The sequence below is a fragment of the Hermetia illucens genome, chromosome 1, assembly GCF_905115235.1.
Source record: "Hermetia illucens chromosome 1, iHerIll2.2.curated.20191125, whole genome shotgun sequence".
NCBI classification, from domain to species: domain Eukaryota; kingdom Metazoa; phylum Arthropoda; class Insecta; order Diptera; family Stratiomyidae; genus Hermetia; species Hermetia illucens.
Window position 1 is genome coordinate 140,627,569 of NC_051849.1, and position 24,631 is coordinate 140,652,199.

The following is a 24,631-nucleotide window of genomic DNA, read 5'->3' on the forward strand; positions in this document are numbered from 1 at the left end:
TCTCTTATTCGTAATCAGTTTGTGAATTGGATCTAATATTTATAATAAATATTGTTGACTTTCTGATTTTGTCCGTCAACTTTTATCATTTTCCAATATCACTGCGAGTTTGTCCAGTTGTGTATTTTTGGAGAAAAGTAGTCAGAGAGCACTCAATCCGTTTAAGGTAAAAACAAGACAAAAGTAGCATGTTTTTGTCGAAAATTTGGGACAAACTCCAATTTGTAAAGGTGTTAATCAACACGAAGCACCGCAATACAAGGAAGTCATAGTGTTTGCATTTTGGTACTTGGGCTGTTCTTTCAAGTACCCGGTCGAAATCTTTTTTGGTAGACACAAAGAAGCAAAGAAAAATTCATCAGATAGACGTTTACATATTTTATATTCTGAATCGGCATTCAAATAATACAGAAAAACAAATGCAACGATAAAGATGACCAATATTGAAGGACTCGACCAGTGACAATGCAGTCAACTACTTCGTGCCTATTGAATAAATTATGCTCATCATGACTGTGAGACATTCACTCCACTCTCATTCCCTTCTCTCTCTCTTCAAATAGAAACGCATAGAAAGAAAAAACTAAAAATAAAACCAACAAACAGATTCTTATCATTTTACCTAAAACCGATAGTTATCAGTTTTTATTAAAAATGTTTTCTTTATCTTTTAAATAAATTATGGGTTCCGGCTCCGCTCGGAGAAATTCGAATAGTTACGAAGGAAAGATATAAATTCCAAAGCAAAAATCTGTTTGTTTCTGGATATAAACGTAAAGAAAAGAAAAAGATATGAAAATAGATTTTTAAGTATAGTATGCTTATCAAAATGTTTTAAATTGATAATGTTGATATTTTCGCTTTTTGGAAACAATTTAAAAGGTTAATGCTTGATCACACACGACTGCGCAAATTAACTTTTTTCTTTAAAAAGCGTTGATTTCTTTTATCTCGTCTTCGCTCAAACAAAAAATAATAACGTTGTCGTTCTCATTGATGTTGTTTTTCTTTGTATTGTTTGCTGGTTGGTGTTTTTTGTTCAAGTTTGTGTTTAACTAATTACATTTATAAATTATGGGGAAAATTTTGGTAGATGTGAAATCATTTTTGTTTTGGTTACGTTTCACTCAGCCAAGCGTGTCTTTGAATATGCCTGCAATTGAGAAAAGAAAAAGATATTTGCATGAATTTCAAAATTAGATACATCGCGACAATTGTACTATGTATACCGCAACGTTTGAATTGTGAGAATAAAGAAAAACGCAAGGGCAATATCTGGAGTTAGAAAAATGATTCACCACGCTGAGGTAAAAGTCAGAATACCACCCCCTCCAAGTCCACGCAACTGCTGATCTATGCAGCCGATACTGACATAATGAGAAGAACAGTGGTAGAAAGTCTAAGCCATCATCCAGATCGACCAGGCGGCACATTAATGAAGGCAAGAGGAAGCACAAGGTGGCAATTTTAGTACATAAAACAACGACACGCACATTTATTCTATCTAGGGCTAAATCACAACAGATAACATACTATATGATGATGAAATCCGCGCACGGTTGTGGGCAGTCAACAAAGCCTATTCTGGCTTACAAAAACCGTTCCGTTCGAAAAGTCTCACAATAATTTTGCCAATCCTCATGTATTTCTTGGAAACTTGAATTCTTAGCAAGAAAAATTTCGATACCGCGTTTAAGAGGAGAATCTGAACATTTCTTGGCCCTCTACACCACCAAGTATAGCAGAAACAGTCCGTGCCATTCATCGGCTTAAAAATCATAAGTCGCCAGAAACCGATGGAATTATAGCTGAATTAGTTAAATAGGGAGGCGACCAGTTACACCAAGTGGTTCATCAAATTGTGCTCAAGGTATGGGACAGCAAATCAATGCCTGACGATTGGCAACGAGGCATTATCTGTCGCATACATAAAAAGGGAGATATCACACAGTGCAGCAATTATAGAGGTATCACGTTGCTCATTACTATCTATAAGATATTCTCCGCTATCTTGTTAGGTCGAATAGCCCCATACGCACAGAGCATCATTGGCCCATACCAAAGAGACTTTACTCCAGGCAAATCAGCAACAGATCAGATTTTCTCTCTGCGGCAAGCGAAGGAAAAACTGTTGCACCATCTTTTTATCGAATTTAAAGTCGCCTATGATAGCATAGCCAGGGTAAAATTGTACACGACCATGAGAGAATTCGGTATCCCGACGAAATTGAAAAGACTGACTAGGCTGACCCTGACCAATGCGCGAGGCCAGATAAAAGCAGCAGGATCACCCTTAAGACAATTCGACATCAACAACGGTCTACGACAAGGGGATGCCCTATCATGCGTCCTCTTTAACCTGGTCCTGGAGAAAGTGATTCGCGATGCTAAGATAAATGCAAGGGGTACGATCCTCTTTAAGTCCACCCAACAACCGGTCTATGCTGACGATATCGACACCATGGGAAGAACCACCCGAGACGTACAAACTGCCTTCATCCAGATCGAGCAGGCGGCGTGAGATCTGCACATCAACGAAGGCAAGACAAAATATATGGTGGCAACTTTAGCACCGAAAACCCACTAACCAACAACATCAAACCACACTGGTCAAACGGGAAGAATAAAGATAGGAGACTACAACTTTGAGACCGTTGATAATTTCTCCTATCTAGGGTCGAAAATCTACAGCTACAACGATCAAATCCGCGCACGGTTGTTGTCAGCCAACAGAGCCTATTTCAGCTTACAAAAACTGTTCCGCTCGGAACATCTTTCCATAAGGTCAAAGCGCTTACTGTGCAAGACCATGATTTTGCCAGTATTCATGTATTCTTCGGAGACTTGGGTTCTTAGCAAGAAAAACTGCGAATTCTGGGCCTCATTCGAGAGAAGAATCCTCCGAAATATTTTTGGCCCCCTACATGAGGATGGACGATTCCGTAGCCTACATAACGTCGAAATCTATGAGCGATACCATGCCCGTCAGGTTGTAGATAAAATCCGACTCAATAGATTACGGTGGGTGGATCACTTTATCCGTATGGATGAGGATAATCCAGCCAGGACGCCAGACAGGTTTTAGGGATATCGAATTGGTGGACCTCGGCGCAAAACCGGGATGCCTGGAGTTCCTTATTAAGGCAGGCCTAGAGCGGACACGGGTAGTTGTGCCGTTGATGATGATGATGATCTACAAAATCAGGAAAATAAAGTATGTGCCAGTCACGAGTTCGATAAGAAAGAGTTAGCATTACTTTTACCCCATATATAGCAAAGAGAGTGCAGTTTTTTTTCATGAAAAGCACTACAAATTGAGCTAGTTAATAAAATGTATATGCATATACAAGTACTTTAAAAAGGCATTATAGGATCAATCGTTTCGATATATACAAAGCACAAAATCCTACTGTGAACATTCGTACATTCAACACTTCTGCATATGGTATGTAATGCAAAATGCATTCGCGACACCATGCCCGCAGTACATCGCATGAACACTCAATACCGATATTCATTTAAAATTGTTCGATATCGTGGACTCTTTTGTGTCGATTCCGCTCGTTTGTAGTAGCTCGCCTCTTTCGTAATCACTCACTGGCAGATTTGAAGCAACTCATTCACAAATTACACATTTCTTATCTGGGGCTCAATACTAAAAACAAATTTATCGGCCGGTTTGATTAAAAACATGTAGCTTGTCCCTTCCATCATGGTTTTTTTTTATTTTCGCAAATATTTCGGGAGTCTTAATGTGCGTTTACATTTGCACTTCTCTTCAGAAATAAATTGCCGAGTGAGTCATTTATTTGAAAAAAATTATACTTGTCGTTCGACTGGTTGGTTTATTATTTTTCCTGTTGTAGATTATTATTTTATTATGTAAAGCCAATTTAGGTCCTGATTGAAATGACGAAAAAATGAAAATGAATGATTTTGTAATAAATAAATTTTTTCACTGTCCAGTATAATTATTTCGTGCACTGTATCGTTTACTCAAGATTTCTCACATAAGAAAACACAAACATGTTCATTGCTGAAGCCCCGGGCCCCCAGTTTCCCCACTTGTGTTATTACTCTAAAAATGAAAGGGTGAAAACACGACTCATGTGGGCTTGGGAGTGGATTTTTAGACGTGAAAACCTACAGCCAATTAATATTTGAGTTCAGCGTTGAGAATCCTGCACTGTTTTTTAACAATGAAACCTGGTGATTTTGGAAATCTTACTTTTAATTTCAATCCCCTTGGAACCTGGCGACATGAAGATTTTCCGAAATAGAACTTCCTATCTCTGGCACATCAGGGCAGTCATAATTACTCAAACGACACTAAAGATGAACACGTAGAGTGTGGAGAATATTTTGCCAAGGACAATCTCTTGGCCTTATAGTACCACTTTGATATTAACTATTCCTCACTTATTGTTTGGGATATGGGGGATTTAGGCCCACATCGACATGATGTTGGACCGGACCCCTTGTTTGGGACATAGCACCCAGGCGTTCAAAAAACACCAACAAAAAATGATATGAACGCTTTGGAGTTTTCGGCTGTCATTCCAAATTCTTTCGCCACTTTCCTTAAAGCATTTTGTTTCTAGACTACTCTACAGTCTATACTATGCAAATTTTGTCACAGTCACTGTCAAAAATAGTAAATTTTTGTGCCACTTTTTCCTCTTCTCTTAGTGGGCCTTTTCAATACTAAGTTGTTTCTTGATTGTAATCTCTGCTGAAACCGACCATTTTTATCATAAATTATATGCCACTATTTTCGGTGCTTTAGTATGTGCCGCAATCACTATTACCATCGCCTAGTTGTTATAGGCTTCCTGTAAACTTGGATCGTTCTTATTTATAATTTGCAGGTCCAACAATAGTAGTGACCCATTTTCATCCGAAGCAAAGCACACTTTGATATAGCCGGAAAAATGGGTACAGGGAGGAATTGATAAAAAAAAATAACTAGGTGAAAACAATAGGGAATAAGGAGGAACTAATGAACAAAATGGAGTTCCATAAAATAAAAATATTTATGAAAAAAATTAACATAAAAATGGTCGGATCCGATATTGAACTGAGCCCCGAAACTTAGGGAAATCAAGGGAACTTGCCCTCGTCTCGGTAAAATCACCCAACAAACCTCAATCTTATCACAAACCAACTCCACTTTCGAGAAGGTAAACTTTTGGAAACACTTCCTTCAAGCTCACCACTGCACTCTTCATATTTGCAACCAACGCTTCGAAAGTATTGCCAACGAATCTACAGAACAACTTCAATTCGTACTACTTTTTAAAATTCTCAATCCAGCCAAAATCTTTTTTCCCAGCCTCTTATCCACGCAAATGAACAGTGCGTGTAAAAATGACTACTACTGCATTCAGAAAAATTGGGAAGGTCGAACAAAATAGACATTGTTACATGAAAATCATTTGATTTTTCTCAAATCTTGAACTTTAAGGGCGAATGTGGTGATTCTTAGCTGTTTAACAAAGATAGGATTTAATGCATTTCTCTTGAATTGTGTAAAAACGCCTCTGGAAACAAAAAGTTTTGATACCAAGAAAAATAGAACGAAATAAAATGTTGATTTCTTCGGAAACTAATATAATTTTGGAATTACGATGCCAGATGAAAAGTTTTGCGGAAATTACACGAACTATTAGAACGTGCGTGTGAGACTTTGTTTTGTTCCACGGGTCCCCAACAAGCCAACTGTGTGCGGGACCCCACCGGCTTTCGATGACTCCTGACATGAACAAAATGGCAAGCAATTGCCTATGATGCCAGCGTTAACTCGAAAAAAGTGAGAAATTAAAGCAGGAACTTTAATGAACACAACTAAACTACCGCGAGCAATAATTGAGCCATATTGCTCAAGAAAACGAGTCAGTAGTGTTTCACACTAATATCCGATCGAGGGAATTACGAGAAAAGTCACGAGGGCGACTACGAGCGAAATCGCCACGCGAGAAACGTCAAATTGCGAACGAGGCTTTACATCAAAGCAAATTGGCAAATAAGCTGACATGAAACGAAGGAACGTTACAGAATGTAACGTAAGTCATCACTCATTCGTCGCCCAAAACTGAGGCAAAAACCACTTCGGTGCTAGTTCTTGAGAAGGAACAGCGTTTTGCGTTTTGCAGGCGCGTATTCAATGGAAAAACGAAAGTGGAGACGTGTGATTTCTTCCGAAGAGAACAAATTGATTTAGAGGCTTCAAATGGCTCAAGATATTATCACAACATTCGCAAGGAAGAAATGATTTTAAGGAACATATGGGGCGTAATTAGCATAGTGGAAAAATGAACGCTAATAAATATGTAAAGTTGCACAACAGATATCTGACTATTGCCGAACAACAGATATCTGACTATTGCCGCCCATTTTTCAGAAACCTCCCGGAATACAAAATCTTCTTTCCGAGAGAAAGCAACCGAACTTCTCAATCTCAACAAAATCAAAAATAGTTGCGACACCTACGTCGACGTGTCTACCCAGAAGGGAAACAATATTCAACAGCTGAAAACGATAAATATTAGATATAGGCAGGGAAATAATAAAATTCGTCCTAACAGAATAGATCCCATTGACATTACTGTGCTATATTATATGCGCTCGAAGAATGATATAAATCAAATTATTCGTAAATATTGATATTTTTGGAAAGCGCACCCATCCTTTTTGGCGCAGTGTACTTATCACCATGCTGCTTTTCAAATCTATCCAAAAATTTCTAACATTAAAAAAAAAAAGATTTCATTTCTTTCCAAAATCTATTTCAGTCTCCGACTAAATATCCGAAAAATAATTGTTCATTTTATATACGATGACGTCATACATGTCTTGGGTGCCACAAATTCACCTGAAATGCGAAACTTTGACCTCCTCCTCCTCCTATAACAGTGTTAATAATGGTAGGATTGCCTTCAAACTTTTCAGGATTATGCTATTACCGTCTATGCTGATCTCAAATTTTGTACTCCTGAGATGAACTTAAGGCAGGCTTTCCGGTAAATTTCCAAAACGTGGTAATACCCCACTATTAACTTTATTTGTGCAGATATCGGAATGGGATTTATGTTGTGGCCTAGATTTCATACAGTTGCATCTATTTGTGGGGGGTATACACATTTTGTGCCCTATCTCCCCTATGTTTCACCCAATATCAGAAAACATTCCGACGACGTTGTGTGAAAAAAAAGGTACACCCTCCTTTCGCATGTATGGGGAGCCCCCCTTAAAATTCAACACAAAATGATGCCACTCGCTGCATGTAAAGGACGCACAGACCACATATTACCACCAAATTCTGTAACCATCGATTCAGCCCTTTCTGAGTAAATCGGGTGTGACAGACAGACGGACATCGAACCGATTTGAATAAGGTTTTGTGTTTGTATAAAACCTTAAAAAAATAATACATTTCATTTACTAATGAGTACAACTGTCGCGGATGCAAACATTATTGAAAACTTCGCTTTGACTAGAATAATAATGAAGTTGATTACTTACCGTATTTTTAGGTGTGCCTGTTTTGCTCCCCGTGAAGCTTCTTCATCTCTTTAGTCGCCCAACTGGATAAGGTTCGCGTTCGGTTGGCTCTTGACCTCTTACCCTGTGCCAAAAGGTTTGTGATCGGTTCAACGTCTAAAAGTGGCAACAGTTTCGGACCAAATGCCGAGCACAGATCTCCAATTAAACCAGCTGTAATTGCAAGTATGGAATCTGACACCTCCTCATCTTGAGCAATCGTTTTAATAAATGTAATTATATGTGGGACATGTGGTTCAATCTGGAAAACATCGGGGCCTGGTATCTTATCTACGCCCTTCAGTCCTTGGATTATACCAGTGTACGCTTCCAGCACACTTTCGCGTAACTCATTCAGATATTCTACCATTTCGAAGTCATTTCGATTCACTTCAACCTGAGAGGCGTGTCGCAACATTTCAAGGACCACAACCAAATATTTGATGAAATTAGAGCCAATACTCAAAGCCATATCTCCAAACGTGGAAAGAATTTGCGGTTTTACCGACCGATGCAATGACGGATTTCCTAGATTGCCCAATAGCAAAGTCATGATTTCGTCGCAGTAAGGTAATATTTTGATTTTCAGTCCGCGGCAAAGGTCTCCCGTTAGGCCAACGGCAGCACAGCACACTTGATATTCTTGGTGGTTTTTCAGACCCATATACAAGTATGGCTTGAATGCATCCATGTATTTGATAAATTGCTCTCCTAGCAAGTCAACAAGCGACGAAACAGCAATGAGAGCATCTTCTTGCACTCCGCCCACTTTACCAGAACTTGAACTGAACATTGTAAGCAAAGCCGTCATTATTGCATCGGAGATTTTTGGAGCGTCTTGAGGTTCAACTTTGCGCAGCACCGACTGCAACGTTGCACACAGTAGAGATTGTAAATCATTGAACTGATGGCGGTCATTATGGTTTGATAAGTGGCTTTCCATCTGTAAGACTTGGTTCAATCTGTCAAGAATAACCATTGTCGTCTTTTGGACAACTACGTAGCAATCGTTCGGTGAATTTTTGATCATGTCCATCAGAGCTTCGTAGGCAGCTGCGCGTAGATTGGCTTGCGCACCGTCTCGACGATCAGTAGTTTCTAGAAGCTGAGTTATAATGTACTCAAAGTATTCTGACAGACAGTAGGTCTCTGGCGTGTTCCCCTCATTTTGTTCAACAGCTTCGTATGCAGCTTCCGAGAGCCCAATGAAAGCCCAGCACGCGTTTGCCGCAACTCTTGGTTCCGACTTCAAACTGTGTAATAAACTTTGCAATAATGACTTCAAGAACGGACTATTAATAACGGCTTCTGGGATAATCTGAAAACAGAAATTTTAACGTGATTTGCATAAATATGTTTTGCAACTTTTTTGATTATTCTGTGTAACTTACATCGCAAATACGACCGATTGTCCAAGCTGCAGTGTCACGAACTATAACACTGCTATCGTACATCAGATCAATTATAGTCGGCATTGCTTGCTCAACTAATGGTTTCAGGGTATTGGTATCTAAACCACCCAAGATTGAACCAAACACCATCACAGCAGCGTCGCGAAGGCGCCAGTTTTGTGCTTTGATGTTTTGCTGAATAAATGGAAATACGTGTGGCACAATCTCATCTTCGCAACAGGTCGACAGCAACATCAGACAAACGCTAGCCGCCTTCGCCGGATTCCAAGTGTCATCGTCATCGATTTCCTCCTGCTTTGTCAGTTTATCCATGAGCACAGGCGTGAGGTATTGTAAAGCGCCGCGGGCGTAATGTTTTGACACTTTCGTAGGTGGACGTCCAGCTTCGGTAGCTTCTTGATTCTCAATTGCGAGATCGACTTCTTCATCGCTGACGTTAGACCAGAACTCAATTCCTTGCAGCGCTATTTGGTCATTATCAGATTTCATCGCTTCAAGCGTTATGGGGAATAATGCCTGCCCCATGTATGGTTCCATGTACTGATAATAAAGTGATAAAATTCGCACTAAACACTGCAGAGCAGCTACGCAAATCTGAGTGTCAGTGCATTGTGTCGCTTCACAAACTACTTCCATTATGTAGTTACGTTCCGAGTCCTTATCGAAATTTGCCTTGGTGAATTCAAGCGAGTTGAGCAAAGCATTCGTAGCAGCGAGCCGAACATGATTGCTGGGTTCTTGCTTACGCATGCCGTGTATAATCGCTGTGAGAATTTGATTTGCTTGGTGTTCTAGGACTCCCGGTCCTATATCCTGACATATATATCCTGTTTAAAGACAATATAGGTAGTAGAATACACACTCAACTAGATTCGGGACTCTGATTATTACCAATAGCTTCCAGTGCTGCTTCTCGTTCATTTTCTGTTGAGCCTTCCGATACGACCTTTTTCACTAATGTGGCGATAAGATCATCCCATCCCCCGACAGGCAGTTCTGTCACTGCAACATATGCTACGCATTGTGCCGCGCTCGAGGGTCGCGTGTTTTCTGTTCCTAGTGTGCCAAGAATCTACAAGAAAATTTGAATCAAAAAGATAAAATAAAATTAATATTCTAACTTGTAGATGAAGATCGATATACATCGATTGTGTTTACAAAAAGCTGTTCGTCACTATCGACTTCTCATCCTCGATGACGAGCAACCGACGTGGATCACATTTGGTGAGATTCCTTCTCTTGTGGATGAAACGACTAGTCAGCATAGCATGCGAATACAGACTTGTCTTCCAAGCAGAAAAGAAATCATTTGGACCATCAACGCATTCAAACGGAGTAAAGTCGGTGGTCATTTTAGGTAACCACGAAAAATAGCGCATAAGTGCGGTAGACACGCTATATCACAACCAAGGGGTAAATGGAAACCATATCTATACACTCCTTCAAAAATATACGTCCTTCCTATTTTTTGAAAATTACTATCATTTTATTTCTTTTATTTATGAGATTTGCTTAATGAAATGTTTAATTTAGTGCTTGGATAAATTTTGTACACATTGAGCACATTATAACAATATATTATCTGAAATATCCCTTGACGGGACTAAATGTTGGAACAAACTATTGTCTAGTTCACCCCAAGTAAATTAAATTGAGGTTTTAAACTCTTAAATTGTTTGGGTTTGAAGATAATTAGCGTAGACACGTTTAACAAGGATTGCTCAATTCTTCTTAATTCGATTTAGATCAGAGAACTATGCTGGTCAATCTAGTAGAGAAATCTGAGCTGATTGACACCAATGGTTAGTAGCATTTGGTAAAAGGGCAATGTCATGTTCTTGCTGAAAAGCAAGTGTTCCCCTAAAAGTAGAAGCAAGCAAGCATCGAAAAAGTCCTATATGCATACTACAGACCATATCATAAGGGAGTCGCCATAGGCGTCATAACGCGAAAATATTCTTGATTCCCTACGCAATTCACGACAACAAATTTTAAATCCATCTGTCCCATCCAGAATTTATTTGTTATCATCTAACTAAGAGATTTATACCACCATAAAAACAACAAGTAACTAACCCTAGTAAACTTCAACGTTGAAATTAATTACATTAAGACAATTTGTATGTAAATTGTTATACGCAAATTCGAATCTCTACGCTTTCTTTTCATCAATCAACGCAGGTACTTTCAAAATTTAAGATCTTTTAACAATGTTACTTTAGCAATCCGTTTGTCCATACGTCCGGCAGTATATCAATACGAATCGAATTAATTTCATTGCAGGGAGCTGCCGAATTTGACTCTGCGCACATAATGCGACATTAACCGCAAATTTGATGTTGACCTGAATGCTTTTTGAACAAGGAATTGTCTGCTTTGCAAATTTGTTAACATCATACGTTAGGTTTGTTTCACTATCCATCGATTGGAATGTGCACATTAACGATAACAAAAAATTCAGCTTTCTCAGCTTTATTGAGAGATGCCGTCCCATCTTATGAAGAACCCTTCCCTTCCCCTTAAATAACACTAACAGAACAGTAATAGTAAGTTGAAAGGCAATCCAACCCAATATTGTATATCTTAAACACGAAAAACGTATAATTTTGTGGAGGTCATTTTCACAAAAGCCCTTATCTCTGCAAATTAATATCGGATATTTTCTATAATAATAAAGTAATTTTATTCATGCACTAATAAAGTATCTCAACATCCAAATTCCTCAAAAGAAAAAAAAAAAAAATTAAACAATTTCGAAAAAGTAAGGCGGGCGAATTAAATAATTTTATTAATTGTAAATAAATAATTATATATCAAAGTTATAGAATGGTTAGTTAATTAGTTTAGGTTACTGCGGGAAGTCGCAGCTCCGAGCACTCAGGCGATTGTACTATCCCCGTAAATCGCCTACGGCATTCGCAGGCTTTATCGAATCTGAGCACATTCCCCAGAGGCAGAGAGTGTGCAGATTCTTCATTGAAGAAAACCTTTCCAAAGTGTCTTCGTCTGAGATCTGAGGAGGCCGGTCAGCTGCATAAAAAGTGCAGGGCCGTCTCCTCCTCCTCCTCCTCACATTGGCTGCACACAGCCGAAACCACTATCCCAATTATTACGGCTAGGCCGTTCTCAAATGCTTGCAGGAAGAATTTTTTGTCCTCCAGGAGCCACAGCAGGGAATCCATTATCAACAGTGGAGGGAGAAAAGTGTCTCCATGATGATCGTTTAGCCGATTTTATGCTCTTCTTTAGAGCCTTCTGCGCCTCTTTATAGCGATTCCAGCTAGCGCCTGAATCACCCTTCAGAGCACGGCTGAGGAGCACCCTTCTTGTTCTCCTGTTTTGCCAAATCAGAGTTCCACCATGGTGTTTTACCCTTCTTTGGCATCTTGAGTGGACAGCTTTCTTCGAAAGCTTCTCTCATGCTAGATGTGACCATCTGGGTTGTCTTCTCAATTCCAGCAATGGATTTGATGCGCTTCCCAGGGGGATCGTGACTCGTGCGCTCAATTCTATTTTATAGATCACCCAATCTGTCTTCCGCGAATTCCGAAATGGAGTGGGTGAAGGTGGATCCATGCCCATTACGAAATTAATGCGTCTGTGATCCGTGATATAGTTTGATACTCTCCGACCAGAGCCGCGATGTCAGGAAGAAAGTGGGTCCACTGGGAACGTCTTCTGTGTCATAGGGGAAATATGCAGAGCACCATAGTATCTCTTTATCTCCCTGTTGACTTTTTATGGTTAGATTAGTCGATGTGGTATCGCCATCACATAGGTCGTTAACCAAATTACCCTGGAAGTCTTTTGAAACTACCATGCAGGAGCGGGGTCGATCGCTTCCATTGGCAAACAACGTAAATTCATCTCAGGAGAACATTTTATAGTAATACAGGTAGCCGTATCATTTTACGGTATACACCTACCGACTCAAAGCAAAGCTTAATGCCTTACGAGGATGCAGTCCTTTCAGCTAGGAGTTTCCTCCTAAGCTGTTCGCACTGTTTAGTATCGTAACCGGATGGATTAGAGTCGTCATACAGGACCCATTCATCGGCTTCGATAGCTTTGGCTGCCAATTAAGGCCTAGCCGTTGCCGGCCGAGCCCTCTTTGCTGCCTTTTGTGTCGAGGATCGTCCGAGGACCGCTGCCACTTCGGTTGCCCCTTAGCCGCAGGTGCCCCGAACAATCCTTTCCCCTCAACCTTGGCACGGCTCTTGGGTTGTGCGTTGCCCGGAGGCGGTTATAGAATGGTAATACGGATGTACGATTATAGTGTATCCTACTCGCATTAATGTTTAAAAATACAATCAGGATGAATTCCGATTGCGGAAATTTTGATGGTACACATAACAGCTTCAAAACCACTTTTTATCAACTTGGCGGATTTCTAAAGGACTAATAGATAGATTTGAGTCCGCTTTAGAAAAAAATGTGTAGTATTGTTTTCGCTCTCGTTCGCACACAATTTAGTGCCTTATTATAAATAACAAATATTTTACTAATTTCTTTACATCGAAAAAAACGGTAAAAAATTTTTTTATATGTGCATATGGGCCGCCTTTGTAGGCTAAACTTTGCACTTTGATAATGATTGCACATGATGTCTTAGTATGCAGTAAACTCGAACGAAAATGACAAATTGGACCTGCTATTTTCCTGCATTACGTCTGCTGCAGTTCTTTACTTCGAAAACCTTGGCAAAAAATAAGAATTTTCTCATGGAATAACCAGTTGTAACTCTCATCTGCAGTGTGTAACTAAAGGGGCCAGAAAGAACTAGTTTTCGCTCATATACTGCGGGATAATCAGGCTGGTTGTTGTAGAAATTATATTATGAATAATGTGATTTTACTGTGATGGAAATAAGCTTATTGAGAGTAGTTGTTATTAGTAATGAGAAAGAAAGAGACATTCTCACGATGAAAGAAACTGATTTTTTTCTTTTAAAAGAGACAAAACCAACATAGAGATCAGTGGGAAAGTGGACCTTGGTAGAGCTATAGCGCGTCATGTTGAAGATGATGACATTTTGGTTAGTTATGACAAATACTAGGTATAGGCAATCGCAACTGGAATTAAGTCGACTAAAATCGTCAATCGGGGCACTAAGCAATATGTAGAAGCATTTTCAAAAGATAACTTTCAGCGTTGAATAATGAAAATTTGTGAAATTGCAAGCTTACACGACAAGCGATTTCTGCGTCTTTGCATTTGAAAAATGTCAAAAATTCAACCAATGATATGATCTAGGCAGCCATATCGGCTAACGAAATCGCAATAATAGATTCCCCGCCTTATTTTCACTAATGGCAGAAATCATTTCCATGGTGCGATTTAGCATTGTGTTTGACGTCATAACTTCAGGAGACCGCCAACTGGCAGTTGCTCATTAACACCTCAAAATGCCAAAATTAATTTCACCAGTGAAATGTCAAGAAGGACGGTGAAATATTGTTTTGCGACTTACTGCAAAAAATAATCCCGTAAAAACCTCGCTGAAAGTTTTTTTTGCTGTCCCAAAAGGAAATATTTGTAAGAAGTGGGCCAACATCACCAGGCTAAATTCAGTTTTCTTTGCGGTTAGGTTTACATTTTGAGGATCTGCCAATACGTAGATGACTTTATCACCCTTGCTATGGTTACAGGAAATAACATAACTACAAAAGCTTTTTGTGAACAAATGTAACACCCTGAAACTCCCAGTAAACAGAGATAAGTCGAGCGTCATGCATTTAGGGAAAATAATGGCAAATCATGTAAAATTTTGGTACATCAGTCTCCTCTAAAACACCGGAGATAACGTTTCTGGGCAGGATAATTACGAAATCCCTATCGCTGAACCCACACTGATAATACAATCATGAAGATGAAACAGGCTTCGAGAGTATTAAATTTTGCCAGAGGTTTCTCATGGGGATTAAAACCTAAGAGAGCCGTTAAACTGCTCAGGACCATTGTGAGATCAGTGCTTAGTTATGCTATTGTCGCCACCCAAATACAATAGCAACGATTGTGGCGTCGCAGTTGAGGACATGCTCGGGTTTAATATGACCCTGGCGGACGAACTCCCATAACTTCAGAAAGACATTATTGGTCCCTAAGGAGCTGATAAGGCTCAATAGATCTGCTCCTTCCTCCTATAGTTTGACCATAGAAAATCTGAGACCAAAAATAGTCTGTCGGAAGCTTATAAGCATTTCAAGCAAGATTTATGAGGGAAGAGAACTGTGAAGCCTGCTGATCTGGAGTAGGTCAGGGCAGGGAAGGAATGGGAATACAAATTGCTGGGTAATTAAAACTCAAAATGAGATAACCGAACTCAGGTTTTGCCCTATATGGAACTGATCCGGCTATGGCTCCAGCTGTGCGGTAGTCTCTGACTACCCTCGAGTCAAAGCTGACTACAAGATGCAAGCAATGACGGTCCTCTCTGCTCAACTAAATGGGATAAGGATGACCATGCAATTGGCGAAAGAAAAATCAAAAAAGAAGATAGCAATAATTACAGATTCCCAACAGGGGGTCATCCCGTGTGTCGGGTTGGAGAAATCGATTTTTTTTTGCATATATAGTGGAGAATATGTGGGCGAAGGGATTTTCCGATATTCCGAGTCGTTCAGAAATTACAGGGTTAAACAGATAAGGAGTTTGCAGCCGCGGCTAGAGTACTCGATGAGAAAGAGCATCGAATCTTTTTTGACCTGTTAGTTTTTTACCTGAGCTTTATAAATTCGAACACAGGTATAAATATAAAAAGATGGAAAACCAGTCAATTGTCTAAACTTATTTACTGTTTCGAATAAAAATGATGGAGTGAGCACTGAAAGGCTTTCAAGCTATACTCAGTTATATTTTGTTGTAAGTATTGTGTTGTTTGTGTGTTCATATGGATCGTACGAAGGGAGATCGCTATAAAGTTCAACGTCATGCTCGCACTAAAAACCGAGTATTTCAGGGGAATTGATACTTATCAGAGAAGAAAGACTTCGCATCAGCAAAGAAACTTTTAGCAAGCATGAACATGGATGTTCCAATTGCGACAAGTTTTGTACATTGTATATTGAATTTTGCTGGAGTTTTCCACGGTATTTCTGCAAATTACTGCAAATAATAAAATATACGTAGAAGTAAAAAAGGAATGCGTAGGACATGTCGAGAAGAGAATGGGAACGCGGCTTAGAAATGCAAAGAAGGCATTGGTGGAAAAGGGGCTGGAAAAATTGCTGATAAGGTTATTATCCATTTTTTGGGCTAGCTATTCGTCGACACGCAAATTCGATAGAAGGAATGAAGCAAGAAGTTTGGACAACTTTCTTCCATAAATGTTCTACAGACGAAAATCCTCAGCATCAAAATTCTCCAGCAGGCGAGGACAGTTGATGCAAATGGCGCAAAGCGGAAGCTAAAGGAGAACTGGATAGTTTCCACCACGAGAAGGCACCTTTGACTGAAGAAGTTCAAACAGCCATCAAAACAATCTACGAAGATTTGTCACGAGATGATCTCTTGAACAGATGCTTGGGAGCAGAGACCCAGAATAACAATGAGTCGTTAAATGGATTGATCTGGACTTTCGCCCCTAAACACCTTCATTCCGGAGCCAAGGTCGTAGAAATAGCCACTTTTCTGGCTGTAATTATTTTCAATGAAGGATTCAATGATATTCTCAAAATCCTAGTGACAATGGGATGTCAAGTTGGTCACATATGTCAGGTTTATGTCGACCACCGTAATAAAGCGCAAATTTGGCGGTCCGAACGACGATCGACTGACCTCGCTAAAAGAGTCAGAGTTGAAACCAGAGAGCAACAATCGGCCTTACAAAACTTTTTTGAAGAAATGGAGGGTGCTCTCTATGGACCGAGTATAGCAGATTAATGGTGCGTTAAAATTTTACTGTTGTTAATCACATTTAAATTTTCAAATGCGTTTTTCTCGAAACTGCATCTTGGAAATCGGCTGCCACCATAGCTCAAAATCTATCCAACCAAATTCTTTGAAATTTTCACGACTTCTTTAATACATATTTCTACGTTCCGCAAACTAGGATAACTGCAATCGGACGGGTAGTTTTTTCTTTATTCATAAAAAAAGCCGTAAAAAAATACCAAAATCCAAAAAATCAAGTTTAAAAGCCCACCAAAAATTTACCTTTTAATATTTTCTAATTATCATAGTTTCCGGACCGTGGAATATTGTTCACATTAAAATGCCGTTTAGTTTTTTTTCCTCAGATGAACACAGCGCCCTCCAGCGTGGCAGCAGAAAAACACTTTTTTTTGGAGATGGGTGCATAAATTGACATGTATTTCGAAAACTAGCTATGATATCAAGCTGAAAAATATCACACATAGTAGAGATATCAATAAACATATGGTGAAAAAATCACGTTTCTATCTTTATCCAGTCCTCCAAAATAATTTTTCAAAAAAGGCAAAAAAAACGGCCTTCACACGGGATGACCCCCTTAACGCAATAGCCCAGCTAAAAGTGGAGTTTATGTTGAACAAGATGGTATACTAAGTAGGAAAGGCCGCCCTAATCAGCAGAAGAATCATGGTTTCATTCTTCGCAGCTTGGGATTTACTATGGATGGTGCAGAATAAAATTAAGAAGGTCTGGCAAGATGAATACCAAGCAACGTCCAGATTAAAAGGCAAAGATTTCGCGGCAATCTTTCCGGAACTGCCATTAAAATACCAGCTTTCATCTCAACAAATACTGTAGCAACTGTGAAAACTTTCAACAGACTTTAATCATGTCTACAGCAAACCTTTCCTTAGGAAGATTAGCAAAATAAGTAATGACAATTATCTAAAGTATGACGTGCAGGAAACAATAGACCGGGAGCCATAGTATGGCTAGGAACAAATTCAGTTGGAAAGAGTCTTTCAACTCCTTAAGAGTTTTTTTGAAAGAAAGAGAACAACTCCAGTGTTTTTTGTGAGAAAATGTGAACATTGAAAGCCACAAGGCATTTCCTATCGCAAAGTACCCTTCCTAGTTCATTCCACCTATCCCATATATCCTCTATTCCATCTTTCAGGTTAAGATCAATGTGAATGAGTAGTAAGTACAAACTAGCACATACTGATTTCAAATAAAACAAATCACTTCATTCTGTGTACATTATTACAAAAAGTTATATAAGCTGACATAATAACAAAACGTGACGCGGCAAATAATACAGTCTATAACAGGTGTAATATTGTAATTACAGCCAAATTTGGAACTGTGTGAATTATATGCAAGAGTTCCGGCCCAAGACAAATCCATTTTTTTTGCTGAATTTGAAGGTTTCAGAAACGTACTTTTTATCGCCGCCCAGGTTAAGATGCGAGCGAGGTTCCTTGTATACCTGTGTTTGGGCATTATTTCCCCCAAACAGTGTAAACATTGTCCTTGCACAATAACTGCACTTCCTCCAATGAATTGTCTCTATAAGATATTATAATTAATATGCGGTAAACAATAAATTGAACTTTCCATTTTGACACCTTTCTTTTCGGGGCCATTGTACTTGCCAGAGTTTGCTATACCATTACTGCCGAAACGTAAGGTACATTGAAGGGTTGTCCTTTCGCGCAACAATTTCCCTTTTCCTGGTCAAAACTGATTGATTACTTCAAAAGTAACAAGTACCAATCACTAAACCGAATGCTTTCATGAAGATAAGATTCAAATTGCTCGGTCCGTGATGTCAGTGTCAGCCAATAACCGCGTTTTCTTTTCCGCCTTGTGAGAATTCAACTTTAAACCATTGTTATTAAAAAATGAGTGTCCCGAATTTTCTTTTTTTAACGGGTATGGTAATTGGGCTGGCATTTTCAATTAAAATAACTGCCATAAAAATAAATTATAATACAAAAAAAATTGTGATGCGTTCATGGAAGTACTTGGAATTTTTGCCCAAGAGTGTAAAATGGACTTAAGAACGAAAATGAGGCGGAAGAACTTTGGCAAAATTTATTAGGAACTGGGTATAATCTAGATTTTCCTCAGCTACTGGACTATATGAAGATTGAACATTGGATGCCACGAAATTATAAAGAAATTATCCAATCGCTAATTTACAAGCAGCAATGCTAATAGTGCCGAATGTACGGGGTGCAAGGATTTTTGAGTCCGTGTGGCCGTGTAATACCTTGGCGTCTCAAAGGGGACCTGCAACCTGCAATTCTCGAATTTTCTTATGATTCGGAAACGGATTTATCCTTCGGATGCGACTTTTTGTTTTCGTCAATGGTTTATGATTGGATTCTGGAATGTGAGAACGCTCCTCGAATGCGATATCGAGGACAGAATATTCCCCAGCTCCAACTTCAGTGAGAATTTCAGCGATACAGACTGGAATCGTGAGGTTAAAACCAGCTAAGACAGTGAGATTTAGGGGAGGAATCTTTATTTGTATAAATTCCGAAAAAAAGCGACAATGTTCACTGGTATCGTAAAGGTAATACCTCAAATTATCCTGGAACGCATTAAATACCTATAAATTTTGACCAACAGAAAGCAGGCTTCGTAACATGATTTTGAAGCACTGTTCGAAGTTCCAATCTCCGTTTTTGACAACGCCAACTCGGAGTTTATATGGAATATTCTACGCAAGAGGTGCATTCCAGAGAAGCTAACAGCTACTTTCAAAGCGACGTATGTTGCCGCAAAAGGTCATATCTTTCACTGAGGTAAATTTTCTCAGAAACTCATATTCAATGCGGAATACGGCAAGGTTGCATTCTGTCGCTTATATAATTTCTTTTTATTATCGGTGAAGTTCTCCAGTCCAGAGGATTTAGAGGACTCGATGGACCAGGACATCTTCCTGACACACCGACTACAGGGTGGCGCGATTGAACCAACCAACTTCAGATCGGTTTATCTGGCAAATCGATAGTGACAGCTACGATAACATTGGTTTGTGTACAAGCCATCGAAAGCACTTGCGTCTAAGTTTTATAAAACAAAAGTAATTAGAAATAGAATTTAAACGCAGCAGACATTGTGTGTAAGCTCAACACACAGTGTGTCAACAAGAATAAAATGTTTGTCTGTCGTATCATAAGTCGTTACAATAGACTGGTAGCATTGCCAAACGCTTTGGTCGTGGCCTGAAATGGTACGGAAAGTGAAGGTTCGGCTTGAACGAATTACAAGTCCTAGGGGTAGTCAAATAGCCAAAGAACTGAAACTCCCCGGCAAAACATGCAAAGAATATTGAAAAATGAAAAAGTCAAGCCTTACAAGTTCCAAAAAGCACACGATCTGACAGCAACGCAAAAAGAAAAGTGACACTGGAAAGTGCAGAGGAGCTGCTCCGCTTGTACGAATGTGGTGAATTTCCGAACATTGTGTTTTCTGATGAGGAAAATTTCCCTATTGAGCAGTCCATAAAACCTCAAAATGATCGTGAATACATGACGGAACACATCTACAACAATTTGAGCCTACGAATAGCCACCCGAAGTAACTTTCCATATCAAGTAATTGTATGAGCAGCGATGACTATGAAGAAAGTGATAATTTAGGAATGAGCCAAAATTCCGGAAGATCACATTCGTGGAGCAGGCAACTCGATTTAGACCCTTTGCAGGCCATATTCAAGGCAAAAGGTGGTCACATTGAACTAAAATGAAAGGAGCGCGACTGAAAACAAATAAAACCAAAGTTCTCACGCTGTCTCGTCATTGCACTCTTCCTATCTACATTAACGGGCAGCTTATCGAGAGCGTCCATCAATTCGTTTATCTTGGTAGCTTTTTTCTACAGCCAGTGGCACCGAGCTCGATGTAATTCGATGCACTAACAGCGCTAGATTTTACTTTCGCTATTTCTTTAATATTTGGAAATTCAGATACCTCAACATCAAGTTCAAATTGAGGTTGTTCCGTACAAACGGAAAGTTACCACCGCTGTTTCTCAAAAGCCGGAGACTTCATCAACACCTGTCTCCGCATTGTCATCGGTGTACTCTCATCATTATCATCAACGACGCCAACAAACGGTATTCGATCTAGGCCTGCCTTAGTAACGAACCTCAGACATCCCGGTTTTGCGACGAGGTCCACCAATTCTATATCTCTAATATATAGGGGGCCAACAATTCTTCAGAGGATTCTTGGCTCGAACGCAGCTAAGAGTTCGCAATTTTACTCGTCTTTCTTATTGTTCTCTAGCCTGAGAAAATTTCGGACGAGTCGCTGGTAGGTGTGTTGATTAGAGGGCGGAAGTGGCAGTTCATAGGTTACACTTGAAGAGAAAACGAAACTCCTCGGCATTATCCAAAGCTGGAAACTGAGGAAAAATAAAATACTACTTTGAAATTTAGGGATTTTCTTATAAGATTTAACTATTAATTCCTTAGAATTACATTTTATGCACATATTTGATTTTTGTATCTCTTTTGTGTTAAGTAAATGTTCATGTATTAAGTTGAAGTCGCTATCACTATAAAAATTGCCCCTGACACGATGTTAATTATAAATGAGTCTAACGACCGCCAACGTTGGTAGTGAACCACTTGGCAGTCATTGAAGGCATAATTCAGCCCCAGAAACAAGTAGTCCAAAGGAAAAAAGACAGGCTTAATCTCCCTCAAGATATTTACATAAGGAAACACAGAACCCTTTCCCTCAGGTAGGTTTGAAGCGCCGAGCCCCAGTTCTCCGACTTGTTTACACTTTCTTCATACCAGACCAAACGCTGAGATCATTTAAGTTCCAGAATCTCCGTGTCAGTGCAAAAAGCAAGACTTGTTATAGAAATTGCTAAAGACCCGCCTCACTCAATACATTACTTCAATGTTTAGAAAAATTGCATTCCACTCGGTCCGCATGGTTATGGGATCAATGCGACATCAGACCCTACTCATAGGGCAGCTGCGTTTGCATTGTCCCTATAATCAATACAGAAATCTCATGACCAGCTAAGATTAGTGAATTGGAGCTGATAAATCAAGAGTGTTCTCCCACCCTCGCTAACAATAAATCAGTGTAGTTTGTTTCAACAGAAAAGCCCGTTATAATAACAAATCGGCGTTTGTTTATTAAAGCGAAAAATGGAGCCTGTAGTGGCAGAGTTGCGAGCAAATAAAAAGTGCAGCTTCAGCACGCTAGTCCCCAGCCCAATGATAGCAAATCCAGGCTACTTACGTTCTTCTTGATGTACTCGCGGGTTTCGCTCGGAAATGTCAGCCACCGTTTCTGGTACTCCTCGTTCAATGTGGGGTCCTTTCTGGTGAGGTGGTTCTTCAACTGCAAGCTGGCGGCCGTCCTCGCCACGGGGCTGTTTGTCACCATCGCAAGGACGTCTGATAGGGCCTTGAGGAACTCTGGAAGATTCGTGGCCGCCGCCTGCTCCAGGTAATTTTGCGCAGCCTCCAGCTCATTTTTGTCTGAAATGGAAATTCAGAAACGCAGCTCAGTCTCCGTCGGGGTCGTCAGCGGCGATCGTGGGCAGTGAAATATTCCCGCCACCGATCGGAGAAATCGCAAGATCGACCTGTCAATGGCAGATTTTCGCGTCGACATTACTGCCATTTTTGCGATTTGCGTACGTAACCTATTACGCTGGATATTCTCTCTCCGCCGCGGCCGGCCTAAAATCTTCGATTTTGCGTGCGAAATCCAACGTTCGCCGCGGCAAACCGAGCCAACGCCAAAGGGCCGCACGGAATAAACGTCATTTGCAACCACTTACCGGGAGACACGGTTTTCTCCAGTACTTCAGCCAATTGGATATTCATTTTGTACACCGCTTAGAGATTTTCACAAACAACAAACTTTTTGACTTGGTTCTAGGGTATTTTCCGCGGGTATAATTCTCAGAATCCGTTCAATAAGAACCGGCTATTTCCACATGGAATTCGTGAAAGCAAGGAATCACCGTGTGAAAGCCAAATGACTCTTGGATCTTTTGTCTCACTCTACGGATTGTTGCCTCTCTATCACTTTCCCATCTAACGTCTACTTTTTTGAAAATTGTATCATTCAATGACTGGTTTTCAGGTAGTTTTCGTGCAGCTGGTTTGTAGTTTTGACGAAGAGATGGCGCTGTACGTCGACCAATTGAGGATACTTTAGTTCCTCTTGGCGAATTCAGGATTACTGATTCCCATTGAACTCGAAAAAACGACTTTGCGAGGGTAACTCGGTTCTCGCTGCATTAAAAGTGATTCGCAAATGGGAAAAATATTTAAAATCCAATTTTTGGTTTGTATGAAATCCGTAACCAGGATGGATGTGGATGTGTGCAACTGTTTCAACTTATCTCAGAAATGCAAGGTTTATTTCCTCCATCTGCAGTTGCGCGTTTTTTGGTGCAACGGAGGATGCGTCGGTAATTGGAAATGAAATAAATATTTATCTGGTCTTCGCGTCTCTTGCAATTTTTCGGCAATGGGTGCCAACCTATATCGATTGCGAATCTTTCATTTCCTTCCTCAACATGTTACATTACTAGTCCCACACAATATCACGCAACATCCTTGTCTCGCCAGTTGTGGAATGCAGCTTCATCCTACTTGTGTTGATGCTCACTTTTCGAGGGGTCGCTGTCACTCGGAGTGGTAGCACCTATTTCGCTGGGGATGTTCGCCAAAGATTCTGTTTTATTGTGCTGCGTGAGATGATGATTCCCCCTTGGGCCAAGTTGGTGGAGTCAGCTTTTTTTTTGAGGCGCTAGAAAAACATATGCATAGAGCAGTGTAGTTTGCTGGATGTTGAACATTCCACGTGATCGACATCATGACAAGGTCAAAAGTCAATGGCGGGAGGGTGCTTCCTTGGTGAACACCAGCAGAGGCACGAGGAAGAGAGCGTCATGATATCAAGTCTTGGCTTTTAAGATCAAGCATTTTCATCTGAAGGAATTACACATTTTGTTTAACAAATAAATTTGCAGCATTATAAATTATAAATTAGTCGTCGATCAATTTTTGCAAGGCATTTATGTGTATATAAGAATATTAATAGCCATAGTCGATGAAAGGAAGAGGGATGGATAGCTCCTGCAGACCACCGTAGCGTCTCGGGGGGTAGGTGAGGAGAGCGCACAAACCTTTTAGGCGTGTAGATTACTTACTGGTGAAGTTATCACCACACCTGGCAAAAAATGAGGAGGAGGAATTTAAAGTTCGGATAACCGGCGGGAGAATACAACTTTGAGACCGTTAATAATTTCTCCTATCTAGGGTCGAAAATCACAACCGATAACAACTACGATGATGATGATGCGTCGAAACCGCTAATTGTGGGTGGGTTCTACGTCTAGGCACAGTATATATAACAGGCAGTGCCTACACTCAATGGACCGGGCTTGCGAATGTATTGGGAAAGCTTATCCATACACATGGTAGGCCCTAACATCTGGCAGTATCTAGATGTGGTTTAGTGCTTAGGGTCTGTACGGATAAACTTCACCAATACATTCGCAAGTCCGGTCCATTGAGTGTGGGCACTACTTATTAAATGGTGCTCAGAGGTGGCGGCAACCCTGTCGGCCAAACCAAAACCAAATGGCCGAGGAGAATCTCCATAGTGGTGGCACCGGGAGATGCTGTACTCACTTTGGTTTGCCGGCCGTGATGCAGTAGGAGAATGCTCCAAAGGCCTAATCAGGGCGATCAGACCCGAGTCTGCACGGGGACTCATCTGAAGTGGTAATTGGCCACGAAACCTTAC

General features: G+C 40.2%; 1 protein-coding gene across 1 annotated transcript; it reads right to left on the bottom strand.

Annotated features, from left to right (window-relative positions):
• Window positions 1–363: 363 nt before the first annotated feature.
• On the bottom strand, window positions 364–22,878 carry LOC119650246 (importin subunit beta). Its single transcript, XM_038052837.1, has 6 exons — window positions 22,650–22,878; window positions 22,103–22,344; window positions 9,843–10,023; window positions 8,931–9,778; window positions 7,522–8,857; window positions 364–1,153 (listed from the first exon to the last, which is right to left on the bottom strand). The coding sequence occupies exons 1-5, from the start codon at window positions 22,693–22,695 to the stop codon at window positions 7,529–7,531; spliced, it is 2,646 nt and encodes an 881-aa protein (XP_037908765.1). The 5' UTR covers window positions 22,696–22,878; the 3' UTR covers window positions 364–1,153; window positions 7,522–7,528.
• Window positions 22,879–24,631: the final 1,753 nt, after the last annotated feature.